The sequence below is a fragment of the Belonocnema kinseyi genome, chromosome 6 (assembly GCF_010883055.1).
Source record: "Belonocnema kinseyi isolate 2016_QV_RU_SX_M_011 chromosome 6, B_treatae_v1, whole genome shotgun sequence".
Lineage (NCBI taxonomy): Eukaryota > Metazoa > Arthropoda > Insecta > Hymenoptera > Cynipidae > Belonocnema > Belonocnema kinseyi.
In genome coordinates this window covers 27,289,700-27,305,436 of record NC_046662.1, presented here as the reverse complement: position 1 = coordinate 27,305,436, position 15,737 = coordinate 27,289,700, and the positions used below count along the sequence as shown (strand labels likewise).

Here is a 15,737-nt window from a genome sequence, read left to right as displayed (position 1 = left end):
CTAATGTTTGCACTTGAAATGCAAATAAACATATTTGGTCTGACATACGTATCAGTCTGGTATCAGCTGTGTCAAAGCAGCACTAGCACAGCGAGTAGACAACTTTGAACTTCTAGGGATCTGTGGGTAAAACAAATTGCGTGATTACCGTCAGAGAAAGTTAAAAGTCAAACTCCTGCTGTCAAACCTAAATGTGTCCGTCGATAATCATTATTTGCATAAATTAACTTTTTTCTTACACCAACTATTTGCAAGGCCAAAAACGATCCTTAAATATTTATCAACATTTCCTAAAAAAAAATTTCGCGTTATTTAAACTTTTATTTTTCAATATGAGTGAAAAAATATTGATCTTAGGGCTGACTTGATCAGCTGTTACACTCATAACATGACCTTAATACTACAAAATTATCCATTCGCCTTCATATTGCTGGGCCATACCTCTCAAACTATACATGACCCCATTTCCAGTACTTAAAAAAAAATATCTAAGAAAAATATTTGTTTCACATATTTGATATGTCAAATGGCTGCATCTAGGTTCGCTGAAAAAATTTCCACTTTATAGTATTCGTTTACAATTTTTTGAATTTTCAGTTATAAACAATTCTTATGGCAAAATTTTAAAATTTGAAATTTATTCAAAATATAATTTTCTTCAATCACCAGAACGACAGAAAGATTTCAGGCATTCCTTAACATAATTAATACTTATTAATATTTGATCAAATAAGAAAATTTTAGTTTTTTTAAACAAATTATATAAACAAATTCAAATTTTTGTTGAAATACAAATCTTTGCACTGGATATCTTCTAAGCTGTTGGAAAAATGACTGCTAGTTACAAAATTATATAAGGAATTAACAGTAATCATTGTTATAAGTAATTCTCGTGGCAAAATATTCAAATTTAAAGTTTTATCAAAGTTTAATTTTCTGTAATCGCTAGAATTGCTAAGGATATTCCTAAAAATGTATTTTTGATATTATTTAGTAAAATATAACTACTGACATGTTTGTAAACATTTTAGATAAACGAATTCCAAATGTTCGCAATTTCAATTAGAAAAATTCGTGTTTTCAATTGCAATAGATGGTGAATGAATTATAACACTGTATGCTAAGATTTACTCAATACAAAATCTTTTGACAATAACCCACTGACTTGGTAGGCAAACCCCCAATTTTGCAAAGATTCATATCAAAAGATATATTATTTTCAGGAATATCTGTACTCATTCTGTCCATCAAAGAAAATTTAAATTTGATAAAACCTTAAGTTCAAACATTTTTTTACAAGAATGGTTAATAACAGTGGTTATTGTTAACTTTTCTAATATTTTTTTGACTAGCCTTCATTCGTCCAACATCTTAAAATATTCCCAGTGCAAAAAGAAATCTATGCAAAAGGGCAAAAATTTAGAATTTGTTTATCTCATTTTTTTATTAGAACTTTCATTGTTATATTTTATCAAGTATTATTAAATATTTATAATTTTAAGGGACACCTAAAGTTGTTCTGCCAAATGAAGGAAATTATCATTTAAAAAAATCTCAAATTTTAATATTTTGCCACAAGCATTGTTTATAACAATGGTTATCATACGCTTCTGAAATAGTTTTGTAGTTAAATGTCATTCCTACATTAATAAAAAGCACTTTTAGCAAACAGAGTTTTTCACCCGTAATAAGACTATTTGGTAATTAGTTCATAAAATTTGTTTATAACAAATAAATGGAATAATAAACAGATTATTTGTATTTTATGATTCCCCAAACATTCAATTAAGACAATATAAAGTGTTCCTAATCTATTATTGATGCGTAAAAAATGTTTATGTATAAAATTTCAGTATTTCTATACCTCAAGTGAAAAAAATATTGATAAACAAACAGAGGAGACAAAATTGCGGAACGTCAAGCTCTTAAGAATTTAATTAACTTTAAATTAAGAAAAAATTCTAAATCGGACCAAAATTGAAGGCTCTGGATATTTTTGAATGAAAAAAGTGCATTTCCTCCCACTGTACGACTCAGCGAAATTTATCTCTCAATTATATTTGCCCTCATTTTTAGTATTTAAAAAAGCATTCTTTTAAATTTGGCTGGAACCCAACTCACAAAAATCTACCTCTCAATAATATCTGAACCTATTGTCAATATATAAAAAGAACTACATTTTTATAGTTAATTGGTCCTTAGTTCAACAAAATCAACCTCTTAATTATATTTATCCTCATGTTCATTATTAATTTAAAAAACACTATTTTACAGTGATTGTGTACCCAAAATAGGCAAAAATTACCTCTCAATTATATTTAACCCCACTTCCAGTATTTTAAAATAACCAACTGTTTATAGTTAACCATACCCGCAGCAGAAATTGGAAAAATCTACTTGTAACTTGTATTTTATAATTTATATTGGCGTATTCAAGTTTTTACAACAAAAGATTTAAATTTGATTAATTTATTATATAATGTATATATGTACTTACACTCGAATTTAGTAGTTTCAATTTCGAAATTTCTGATTGACACATCTATGTTGAGTCTAGAACTTTATACAAAGCGTCAAAGCTCAAAGCCCAAGATGATACTAGAATCAAATGTTGGGATCTTCCGGTAAAGGAATCGAGTAATCAATTCCTTGACTGCTCTAACCATACTGTCACCCTTGAATGAACAGTGCACGTTCTTCAAATATTCGTGTTGACACATTCAGGGAAACTTAATTTTACGAGTGAATTCAATTCCATGAATTTGAAACACTAAACAAAATTTAACTCGTAAAATTACATACAAATTTGTTAAATAGGATGCATATTAGGCATAATTTTTAAACTTTTTTGTAACATGTAATAAAAATAAAGTTTCCGAAATTTTCAAGTTTATTGATTTTTTAAAGTTTTCCAGTTATTTCAAGATTATTTAAAATAAAAATTTTCTATTTTGGAACCTGGTACCAAAATTTGTATTCTAGAAAAAGGTATTATGAAAACTGATTACATTTTTAGTGAATAATGCAAATACAGCTACTTTAATTAGCAAAAAAAAAGATAGTTAAAAATAGGACATAATTCATCAGAAACCCTCAGAAAAAAACTTCCTAAACCGAAGCACACATTTTTAAATAAATATCTGAAATCTTTTTTTTTCAGCAATAACTGAGCAGCCGATGTTTGCTGAGCCAATACCAAATGTAACCGTACCTCTCGGAAGGGACGTCAGTCTACCGTGTGTGATCGAGAACTTAGGAACACATAAGGTCGGTAAAATACGCAGAAATTATTTCTCTTTTTACTTTAATTATTTGAGTTATGTTCTTTCTGACACATAAACAGACGCTAAAATACGTTATTTTATTCTGCTTAATTTCAATAATTAATTCTCGTATATTCATGCCTCACTAAATGACCTTATAAAGTTTTTTAACTGACATGGTACTAATAAAGTATGTAGTAATTTTCTTAATAATTTAAATCATTGATATAGAAATTATTTTATTTTTGTTGTAAAATTCTCCCTATTTGTAAAATAAAACAACAACTTCTCATTAGGAAAATGATGTAAAAATTATATTATATATAGGACATATATTAGGATAATGTAAAAAAATTTGTAAATGTAATAAAATCAGAAAACAAACTGAAATTATACCATTAAATCTTTTAATGCAAAGGGATATAGTATTCCGTGCATCATCTGGATTAAATTTCTTCGCTTTCTAAAACGAAAAAAAAATTTTATTTTCGGATGAAATCCGAGAAGCAAGAAAAGAAGTAAACGTAACAGTAAATTCAAGAGAAGCTGCATTAGTTATCTTAAGTTCGAAAGTGAACATTCTAGAAAACGTTTTATAAATTTAAGATAAATATTATCATAAGTTAGGCTAAAATTATTTATTAAACAACAATTTTTTTTAGTTTTATGTTTTTTCTTTCTCTCTAACTACAACTTAACATTCTTCTTTAATCTTAATTTTGAAGCGCTCATTTTATTCCCCAAAGTATTGTATACCAATCTCTTTGGTATCTTTTTTTATTATAACATTTATTTATTGTAAAATTGCTATTCCCATAACAACTCTCTTTTTGAATAACATTTTTCTAAATAAAAATACACGATAAGAATTTATGGAGAATCTGTATGGAAATGTAAAATAATCAGAAAACCCATTACAGCTTTTTAATGGAAAGGATGGTGTTCCCTGCTTCATCCGGATAAAATCTTTTAACTTTTGATAGCGAAAATGGAAATTTTCCTTTCCGGATGAAAATCAATAAATGAGGACAGAATTAAACAAAAAAGAAATTCAAGGGAAGCTGCATTAGTTACTGCAAAATTCATTTTTCTTCTGTGAAAATTTTGATCTAAGCAGATAACCTAGTTACTTTAGATCAAAAATTAGTATTGTTAAAAGCTGTTTATAAAATTAAAGAAAATATTTTTATACTTAATAAAAATTCTAGAATAGGGCTTATAGTGAACTGTAAAAAAATATTTCAAGTTGAAATTATTTATTTAACCGTAGTTATTTCGGGTTTTATCGTTTTTCTTTCTCTCTGGGTATAACTTTCGATTTGCATTTAATCCTAATTTCGTAGCGCTTATTTTATTTCTTAAAGGATTCTTTTCCAATCTCTCGGACACATTTTTATTATAAAAGCATCCACTTATTGCGAAATTCTTATTTTCATGAACATTATTCTTCTTGATTAATATTTTTTATGTAAAAACATACCAAAAAGATTAGAGGAGAATTACATAAAATGAGCCCTATAACAACTTTTACCTGAAGAGAAAACAAAAATATAAAACTCTAATTTTCTATTATCTTATTTGTTTTTTGATATAAAGATTATTTAACTTTTATTTTAGAATTCTCCATGTTTGTAAAATAAAAAGAAAGCGTTTGAAGAAGTGTAAAAGAAATAACTGAATATTATCTTACAGTATGGAAATGTAACAAAATCAGGAAAACAATCATATCTTTTTAATGGAAAGGGTTTGTGTTCCCTGCTCCATCTTGACAAAATCTTCTCACTGTCGATAACGAAAAATGAAAACATTACTTTTCGGATGAAAATAAAAAAATGAGGAAAGAATAAAAAAAAACAGTTAATTCAAAAAAATCTGAATTCGTTATGTAATAATTAGTGCTAAATTCATTTTTATTTTGTGGAAATTTCGATCTAAGGATGTTGACTAGTTACCTTAAGCTTAAACATGAGCACTGTTAAAAATTGTTTATGAAACTAAAAAAAATATTTTTAAGCGTAATCAAAATTTTTAAATAGGGCTCATTGGGAACAATAAAAACATATTTTAGATTGAAATTAATTATCTAACAATAGCTATGTCGAGTTTATGTTTTGGCTTTCTCTTTAAGTAGAAAATACCATTCTTACTGATTTTAATTTTCTAGCTTCAAGAATTCTTTACCAAATTCTTTCGCATGTTTTTATAAACAAGAATTATTTATTAATTAAAAATTTAATATTCCTTTCAACAATTTTCTTCTAAATCACACTTTTTAAATAAAAAAATACCGAAGAGATTTGTGGAGAATCCTTTCAGGAAACAAATGAGCCCTAAAACAACTTTCACTGAGTGAGTAAGCAGAAATATATAACTACAATTAACTATTGTTAAATAAACAATTCCACCTAAACTATTTCTTTCTAAAGTTTGAATTCAGTTATTTTTTAAAGATAGTTATAATTATAACAATGAAAATATTTTAATCGCATTTATAAATATCTTCAACAATGCTTATTTTTAAACTTGATAGAACTATTGAACATCCTTAAATAGGTTTTGCAAATTAAATTTTTTCATTGAAAAATCTGACTTGTAATACCTAGCATAATAATGCGTGTACTTCTTTGATGATAATACAGATTTCTTGAAAATTTGTCTCAAATAATTAATACTAAACTTAAATAAAATAATTACAAATTTAAAAGAGACCTAAGTTCTTTGAAAACCCATGATTTCCTTATTTCCTTCCTCCTATCAAATTTTCTTTCTTTGACAAGCGAACTTTTAAAAGTTTAATGTTTTTGAACATCTTCAGAAAATCTCCAAATTTTATCCATTCCGTCATTTTTCCCCCCATACCTTTCATACTAGGGTATCATGAATTCCAAGATTCCGGATGGTACGTGAATTCCTTAAATTCCATAAATTCAGCGAATTCGATGAATCCCATGGATTTCATTATTGTCGTTCATTTCGTGAATTCCATAAATTCGATGTATTCCATACATTTTGCAAATTCAGTAAATTCCTTGAATTCTATGAATTCCATAAATACCGCAAATTCCGTGAATTCTGTGGATTCCGCTAATTACATAAATTCTATAAATTCCACGAATAACAAAAATCCAGTGAATTATGTCAATTCCTTGAATTTCGTGACTTCTTTGAATTCCGTGAGTTCCATAAATCCCGCGAAATTCCACGAATTCCCTGGATTTCCTTGAAATCTTTTCATTCCACGAATTATTTCAAGTCTATTATTTCTGAAAATTCCATGAATGCCGAGAACTCTGTGAATTTTCAGTTTTCCTCGAATTCCATGGGTTCCGTGAATTCCATAAATTCTGCAAATTGTATGAATTCAACTAATTTCATGAATTCTATGAATTCCGGGTGTTACGTGAATTCCTTAAATTAGATAAATTCAGCGAATTCAATAAGTTTCGTGAATTCTATGAACTTCTTGAATTGCATCTATTCCGTGAATTTCATTAATTTCGTGAATTCCTTTATTTTCGCGAATTCCTTGAATTTCCCTGAATTCCTTAAATTCTATGAATTCCTTGAATTCAGTCAATTCCATTAATTCCGTGAATTCCTTGTGTACAATTTTCGTTTGATAAAAGTTCTAATACATGTATTCGAATGCTGGAGAGTGACGATTTACCATGTTCGCAATTTTACTTTACGTTCCTATTTTAAAAGTGTTATAAAAGTGTTGTAGAATTCCAAATATTTTTAACAGTGTACGTATTGAACGCTGAGTAGTGTCCCTATCTGCAGTTGAAATTTTCGCCAGATTTGTTTTTTATAAAGATATAATCAGATAATTATATATTCTTATAAGACCCTAATGCCTAAACAGAAATTTATTTAAACCATTTTTAAACAAAAAGTTAAGAATGAGAGACAAGCGGACCTCTCTTTTTTTCTGATGCCTGATCGAAAAACTAAATGGCTTTTCGTACACAGGTTTCACATTGAAACATTTAACAGTAGAAAAGTTTCCAAAGCGTTCCTCTCGGTGAAAATGGTGAATCAGGAAGCAAAGTTGAGACGTGATTCTAGGACCGATCATTATCGGCACCACTGCATCCGAAGAAAGTTCCAAGATTGTAAAAGATGTCACACTGTCAGAGAGAAAAATGAAAAAGAAAAAATACCTTCTTAGCAATAAGTGAATCAGATGTGACTAAAGAAATAGGCTCACTTTCATTTTTTAGATTATTTCCAATACCGGTTGGATTAATGGTTTGAAAAGTTATTACCATTTTTTCCAGCGGATTGAATTCGTGCTCTAAAGCGAGAGAGAAAGCAATCTGAATTCTTAGCATGCAGCCTTAAGATATAATTTAGCATCATCCTCGGATTGTTGACTCTGAGTGAGACAATATTTTTTAAATCACGTAATCGTGAAACCCGAGCCTCATCGATTTCCATGACAATCTTTTCTCGTTTCTTGTATAATACGAATGGATATGCTATAAACTTCTTTCAAGAAATTACAAAAGATATTATCAGTCTTTGAAGAATGGAAATTATATTCATAGTTTTTTGATTTTATTAATAATAAATAATTTATCAATAATGCTGCGTATATTCTTCTATAAAATTTGGGAGGGTTGGAGAAGGAGGACAAGTTCTAAAATTTCTGGACGACTAGCCTATGTTATAAAAAATAATCGATTATTCTTAACGAAATTTGGATCGATGTGACGTTTTATAATTTAAAAAACAAGAATTGAAAAATCTTATCAGGAAGGATTTTATTCCTCTCCAGGTTGGTCTGCGTTGAAAATAGTTTCATTTTATTAGAATCCCTCACTTAAAAAATACGTCGGAACACTATTTGTTTTTTCTAATTCAATAAACATCAGAATTTCCAATAACTGGAATTATTATAATTATTTAATTTTGTTTACGCTACCTTCCGAATTTCTTCATTTTGTTGAAAAAATACTAACATAGATTTTAAAAAATGCTTACAATTTGTAATAGGTCGTTTTATGTCTGAAAATTAATTATCTTAGTTTTCATTTCTTCAAATACCAAACTAAAATTGCCCCTGAAAAGTTTTTTTCTTTGAATAATATGCACAGGGCTTTTTCTAAAATATAAACAAAAAAATTATCCTAAATAACACAATTAAAAATATTTATAAAAGGTTACAAAAAAATCCAATTTTGAAATCCATCAAAAATATAAATTTTCTCTAGTTGATAGATTCCTATAGTACTATAAAATATATTTTTTTTGAATCAAATTGTAAAAAAATATGATAATGCATTTTCTTTATCTAAAAAATCCAAAAGAATTCGATGAAACTTATAAAAATTCCAGGTGAATTTAAGCGAATTCAGCATAAAGATAAATGCATAACAATTCAAGATTAATATAGAATTCAAGAAAAATTCAAAATAAATTCAAAAACTTTTCAACTCCAAAAAATTTCAGTGAGTTCAGTAAAATGGAAGTGAATCTAGAATGATTTAAGACATGAAAAGACTTTCAAAAAATTGAAAATGTTTCAGAAAAAGCTGATAAGAATTTATGGTGAATTTCAAACTAATTGCAAAAAAATGTTTAAATCTGGAATATTTTATTGATTTTAGTCAAAACTGGTATGAATTAAGCAAAATTTGAAAGAATTTAAATGAATTTAAAAAGAATAAAAATAAATCAATTGAATTCCTTTACATGGAAGTGAACAGAATTCAGGGCTTGAATAGAATGCAAGCGAATATAAAAATAAAAAAGGACACGAATTAAATTGAATTCAAGTGAGTTAAAAGGAATATAAAAAAAATGAAAAGATTTATATTGATTTTATAAAAAGAAAAAGTACATTTAAACCAATTCTAAAATACTAACTTGATTTATTCAATTTATTGAGGTTGGAGTGAATTTATAAAAATTAAAAGAAATACAAAAGAATTGAATAAAAAACATAGAATGCAAGGAGATTTAAGAGACTTCAGAATTAACCCCAATAAATAAAACAAAAGAAATCCATCAAATTGAGTAGAACACAATGAATTTAGTAGCATGAAAGTAAATTCTAAAAGGATAAAAAAAATAAAAACAATTTAAAATGATTTGAAAAAATTCAGGATAAACTTATAAGAATTTAGGGTCAATTTCAAATGCATTCAAGTGAATTGCGAAAAATAAAAAATGTTTTATTGATATCAATATAAACTGAGTAAATATAAAAGAATTCAAGGGAATTAAAGAAAATTCGATGAATTTGATACGAATGAGACAGCATTCAGGTTGAATTAAAAATGACTGACGCAAAAGAAAATAAAACTGATAAAATTCGCAACAATTCCAGGTGAATTTAGGAAAATAAAAAATTGTGCAAAGATCAATTGCGTTCTGTGGGTTTCAAAGGAATTCCAAAATATTTAGTGTGAATTCAAAAGAATTCACAGAAAGTCAATGAAATTCAAAGATCTCCAATGCTATATTTTTATTTTAAAAAATCAGCCGGCTTCGCGGGCACATTCTCATAGAGCACTGCGCGCGCGGCTCGCTTCGCTTGCAAGTTTGAGCGCGCCTAGGGCGCGCGACTTATGGTTCTCGCGCTTCGAGCTCGGGATTTGTATATTCCTTACACTTATGCAAAATGCGCTTTGCTTGAAAAAATTTGTTATTAAACACTTTACTGCAACTTCTTTCGGTTTTTTTTAAACTGAATTTACTCATTTGCAATTTTATTTTTACGATTTAAACGTAGCACATACAGTCTACATATCAGCTTTACCTTTTTTTAATTTCTAAATTGAATCCCTACCTCAGTGACTGCCAGTAAAAAAATCAAATTTTTCTGTCGACAAACGCACGAATCCTGCATTTGTTTAAAGAATTATAAGATTAATAAAAAAATCATGAATTTTTCTAAAATTATTATAAATTTTCAAAATTAAAAAGAAATGACCTTGAAAAAAATGACCTAGAAGAACCGAATATTTGTGTTAAAAAATTTCTCTACTGATTATAATTGTTTATATTATAAGCAAATATAATCGGAAGAGAAATTTTTTTATATAATTTAGTTTCGATTCCAATTTCTTGCAACTTAACTTGAAAAAACATGTATTCATGGAAAATCATAAAAAAAAGGTTTAACAAATAATTTGTTGATAACAAATTTTTTTGTATATTGTCTAATATTTGAATATTTTTAACTAATGCTATTTTATGCAACTTAAGCGATTTCAACTATTTTCCTGTTATTGACGAGCACCGGGAACGTCAAATATAAAAAAGGCCATTTTTTCGTCATATTTGTTTATATATAAAAATATTTAAAACCTAATTCAATAATCAAGCTGGACAACTCTCTTGAAAATCTTATTAGCTTTTTTCCAATTTTTTTTAGACGAAATTTGCTGACTTTTTGAATTTTCACCCAAAATGGCTGGCTGAAGAACTTGACCTTTATTTTAGGACACTAAAAGAGTATACTAAAGGCCAATCCAATCTGTCAATTCTTTCAAAAGTTATCGTGCTAACAAACTAAAAATCTACACACACACACACAGAGCCAGACAAACAAATTCGTAAAAATCTGTTTTTCGGATTCAGGCGGTCTCAAAACGAGGACATTTGACAAAAACAGGGGGGGGGGCAGTCAAATTTAACACAAATCTAATACCTTCTCTTGATAAGAACGTGAGAATGAAGATATCTGTTAGCTATAAAGGTGTGAATTTTTAATGTATTCTTAAAATTCAAGTTTTTTTATCGCCAATATCTTTAAAATAACTTTAACTTTGTGAAATCGATATAATTGCTTTGAATTTAAATGCAATTTTCTTTATTTAGGTAGCTTAAAAATCCTTTACAATTCCTTATTGAAAATTCAATAAAATTCTTGCATTTAGTGAAATTCCTGGACACTGATTTGAACTCAATTTTAACAAAAGTGATGTTTTAAGTCAATGATTTTGACACACTGATGAAATCAGTGCTTTCCAATGATTTATTCTGTTGAATTTGCAGCTGAAAACGTTACATTTTCAATAAGAAATAGAATACATATTTTCTCAAATAAGCAAATCAGTTTTCAACTAGGAAAACGAATTTTTAACAAAATAGTTCAATTTTTAACAAAAGAGATTAATTTCCATGTAAAATAATACATTTTAACAAAAATGAATTTTTTACGAAGAAGTTCAACATTTAAACAAGAAGTTGAATGTTTAATCAGAAAAAATGATTTGTCTACCAAGAAAATTTATTCTCTATAAAAAGACAAATTAAAAAAAAATACAAAAATTCTCAACGAAAAAGTTAAACTGAAATGACGAATGTTGAAACAACAAAATTATTTTTAACGTATATTTTTAACCTATGCAAATAAATTTTGCCCAAAAAGATTATTTTTTGAATAAAAAGACGAATTTTTAAAAAAATACACAAACTTTCTAACCGAAAGTTAAATTTCCAACTAAAAAAACATGAGTTTTCCACAAAAAAAATTTAGAAAAAAAATCAGTTTTAAACCAACGAGATTAATTTTCAATTTGTAACTAAAATAAGTGGAACAACTTAATTTTCTTAGAAACAAAAAATATTTTTCACCAAAATAAGATGAAATCAACAAAGAATGTAATAATAAATACTTCAACCGAAAAATATTGCAATTTAGAATACAATACAGTTGTTATTTCGACGAAAATGTCTTTTATTTTTAATTTGAAAAAGTTGATTTCAACAACAAAAAAACGAATTTTGAACCAGAATGTATTTTTATTAATAAAGATGAATTTGAAATAAAAGAAACTAATATTCAACTAAATATTGTAATTTCCCACGAAATAGTTTAACCTTTAACTAAGCAGTTCGATTGTTAACTCAAAAATCACTTTTAAATTAAAATTAAATATTTTTAATACCCGTTAACAAAATAGAGTTTCATTGCCAAGAAAAAAAATTCTCCAAAAATAATATAGTTTTCAACAAAATAATACAATATTAAAATGAATTAACTGCATAGAGAAATTTCATCAATACTTTTATCAGTAAAAATGACTGCTTTTTTAGTAAAAACATGTCTAATTAATTTAATCGCTCAAATTTTGACATGTTTAAATTTAGGGTGTATTATAATATCATAAAAATCAAATTGTTTTGGTAACCATTAGTTAACTTGATTGTAAAATATTTTTTTAAGGAGAGGGTAAACTCTGAACAAACCTTTTTTGTTTGGAAGAAATAAATCTCAAATGACCCTCCTGAAGCGAAGATTAACAGCAGGTATGGGATTCGTGAAAACAGATTGATTGCTTTTATTGCACGTCGTGGATAACGAAGAGTGTGTGTTAACGTGAGGGGTCTGAGTGTATAAAGAGGGTGGATGCGAAAACGCATGTTTATTGAATTAAACAAATATTTGTAAGTAGATATCTGATTTTCAGAAACAATTTTCATTTATTTTCTTAACATATCAAGAAGAAATCTTAAAAATGCACAAAATGTTATTCTACATTGATTGGCAAGAAAAATGTATTTAAGGACGTTTCTAGTACTAATGGAACCGACGGTATTAGCCAATAGGTGAATATCGACTCTGGAAGAGTCCAGATGTGAACCCTTACGAGTGCGGATAGCACTCGAACGGGTGACCATCTGCTACGTCCATTCGATAGGTAGTAGTCTTTATTTTGACAAAAATAGCATTTTTTTATTCTTAATTGTTATCCAAAGCTGATTTTGATATCAAAGAAATTTAAAATTTAAAATTCACAGTCCATTTTCACCGAATCGACAAACTTGTTAACATAAAAATTTGTTTACTCTAATTGAGATAATTTATATCTCGGTAGAGTGTTTTTATTTATTATTCTAACGAAAAATTCGTCTTTTTTATCGTAATCCGCAACCGAGCCTGTTCGGTTCAACTATTATATTTATTTTTTCGAAGCTGCCTATCTCGTTTCAATCAAATGTTTCTTCTGAATAATGAATAAGACATTCAGTATATCCAAGTTATGTTTTTCATTTGTAGTTTTACTGAAAATTGAATTTTTTGTCGCACTCCGCAACCGAGTCAACTCTGATAAACTGCCACATTAATTTTCTCGATCTTCGAAGTGGAATTATTAGAAACAAATCTATTGTATTGTGATCTGTAATTTTGATTTTCTTAGCAACAAATAATTGTTTTATCAGAAATTTTTATTTTCATTCATTATCCCCATATCTTCCGAGCAATTTTTTATTTTAGCAAAAAAATTTGAAATTTAATTTGTTATTACTATACAAAGCCGTTTTTCTGTTTTTTACTTTGAGTGAAAATTCAATCTTTGTTGCAATCCACAACCAAACCTGCTCAATTCATCTTCCACATCCATTCTCAAAGTGGTAGTGACCTTCTTTGGTCAGCCATAACCTCAAATATATTGCAGGTGTAAAAAGTAACTTTATACGCAAATGAAATTTTTTGAAAAATTCTGGATTAACTTAAATTTAGTATATTTTGAAAATTTCCAAAAATTGCCATATTTCCAAAATTTCTGAAATTATAAATATTATAAAAATTTCTGAAATGTTCAAAATTTGCAAAATGTCAAAAAATTTCCAAAATGTTCAAAATTTGTAAGAATATAACAATTATTAAAATTTATGAATTTTTAAAATAAACATATTTTCTAACATTCTGGAAATTTCTAAACCCCAATCTACTTTTTATGTATTTAGGAAATTTTTAAATGTTTAAATATGTTGCAAATCTATGGCAAATGTAAATAATAAAAAGATTAAAAGACATCAGTTCTTTTTGAAATTCAAGAGTTTTAAAGAAATCTGAGAAATTCTTAACAATTTAGAATTTTTAAAAAGTAGAAACTTTGAAAATTTAAAAATTTAAACATGAGAATTTTTGAAAAATGGAGATATTTTGATAATCCTAGAAATTTTGAACATTTTGGGAATTTTAGAAACTTAAATAATATAAAGAACGTTTTTACATGTCGAAAAACTTTAACATTTTTTAACATTCTGAAAATTTTAGAAATTTTGATAAACTTACAAAATTTAGAACATTTAAAATTTTTTTTATATTCCTATAAATTTTATTAATAGTATCATTTTTTCAAATTTGTAATTTTTTTACAGAATTTTTTGAAAATTTCGACACTTTGGAAATTTGTGAAATTTGGGTAATTTTATAAATGTTTACAATTTGAAACATTTTTCTAATTTTTAAAATTTGGAAAATTTTGGAAACTTTCATGAATCAAAAAATGTACATTGAGTAATGTTATAAATTTTGACAATTCGAGACGTTTTTATAATTTTATGAATTTGGAACATTTTAGAGATTTTTATAACTATAAGTTCGAAACATTTTAAAAATTTTGATAATTTTATAAGTTTGGAAGATTTTAGAAATTTTTATAAATTTAAAGAATTTGAAACATTTTACAAATTACGACAATTTTAGAAATGTGGAACATTTAGTAAAATTCAAAGTTATTAGAAAATTTGGATAAGTATAAAAATGTTTCACATTTCACCAATTTCAGAAAATTTCGGAAATTTTAGTAAATTTTAATATTTGTTAAGATTCAGAAACGTTGATAATTATTACAATTTCAAAAATCTTAAACATTTGAGTAATTTTAAAAATCTTAGACATTTCAGAAATTTTGAAAATATACAGATATTTAGATCACTGCTCACAGATGTATAATGTTTTATTGTTTATTATAAAGTCAATTTTTATTTCTAAAAAGTAGAATTTGAGCCTCGCTTCATAGGAATAAAAAATCCCGAAAAATAAAATTCCCGGCACAGTAAAATTCCCGAATTAGAAAATTCCCAAAAAATCAAATTCGCGAATAATAAAATTGCCGAAAAATAAAAATACCGATTTGGAAAATTTCCAAATAATAAAATACACGAAGAATAAAATTACCGAAAAAATAAAAATACCGAAGTGGAAAATTGCCGAAAAATAAAAATACCGAATTGGAAAATTCCCGAATAATAAAATTCTCGGATAAATAAAATTTCAGAATTATAAAATCCCCGAATTAGAATATTCCCGAATAATAAAATTTACGACAGTTTATAATATTACCGAATTGGAAAACTCCCGAATATTAAAGTTCCCGACAGTTTTTAATATATACCGAATTGAAAAATTCCCGAATAATAAGATTCCCAAATAATAAAATTCCCGAATAATAAAATTCCCGAGAAAAAATTGCCGATTTATAAAATATCCGAATTGGAAAATTCCCGAATTTTAACAATTAGAATTTTTTATAAATATATTTTATTGATTACAAATACAACAATAAGATACTAGTTTCAAAAATTATTTTTAACATTTAAAATTTCGAAGCTTATTTTTTGAATTAAAAATAGCAATAATTTTAAATAAAATATTTCTAGGTAACACATGTTTTTTTTAATGTTCACAGTATTTGAAAAAATACAAAAAGCGTTCGCAAAAATAAA

General features: G+C 26.6%; 1 protein-coding gene across 1 annotated transcript in view; it reads left to right on the top strand.

The window, feature by feature from the left end:
- The first annotated feature begins 3,165 nt into the window (after window positions 1–3,165).
- Window positions 3,166–15,737, top strand: part of LOC117175306 (lachesin) — a 179,069-nt gene continuing 166,497 nt past the window's right edge. Inside the window, exon 1 of the mRNA XM_033365014.1 lies at window positions 3,166–3,267. Within this exon, the coding sequence (XP_033220905.1) occupies window positions 3,178–3,267 (90 nt within the window). The 5' untranslated portion in view covers window positions 3,166–3,177. The remainder of the gene's footprint in view (window positions 3,268–15,737) is intronic.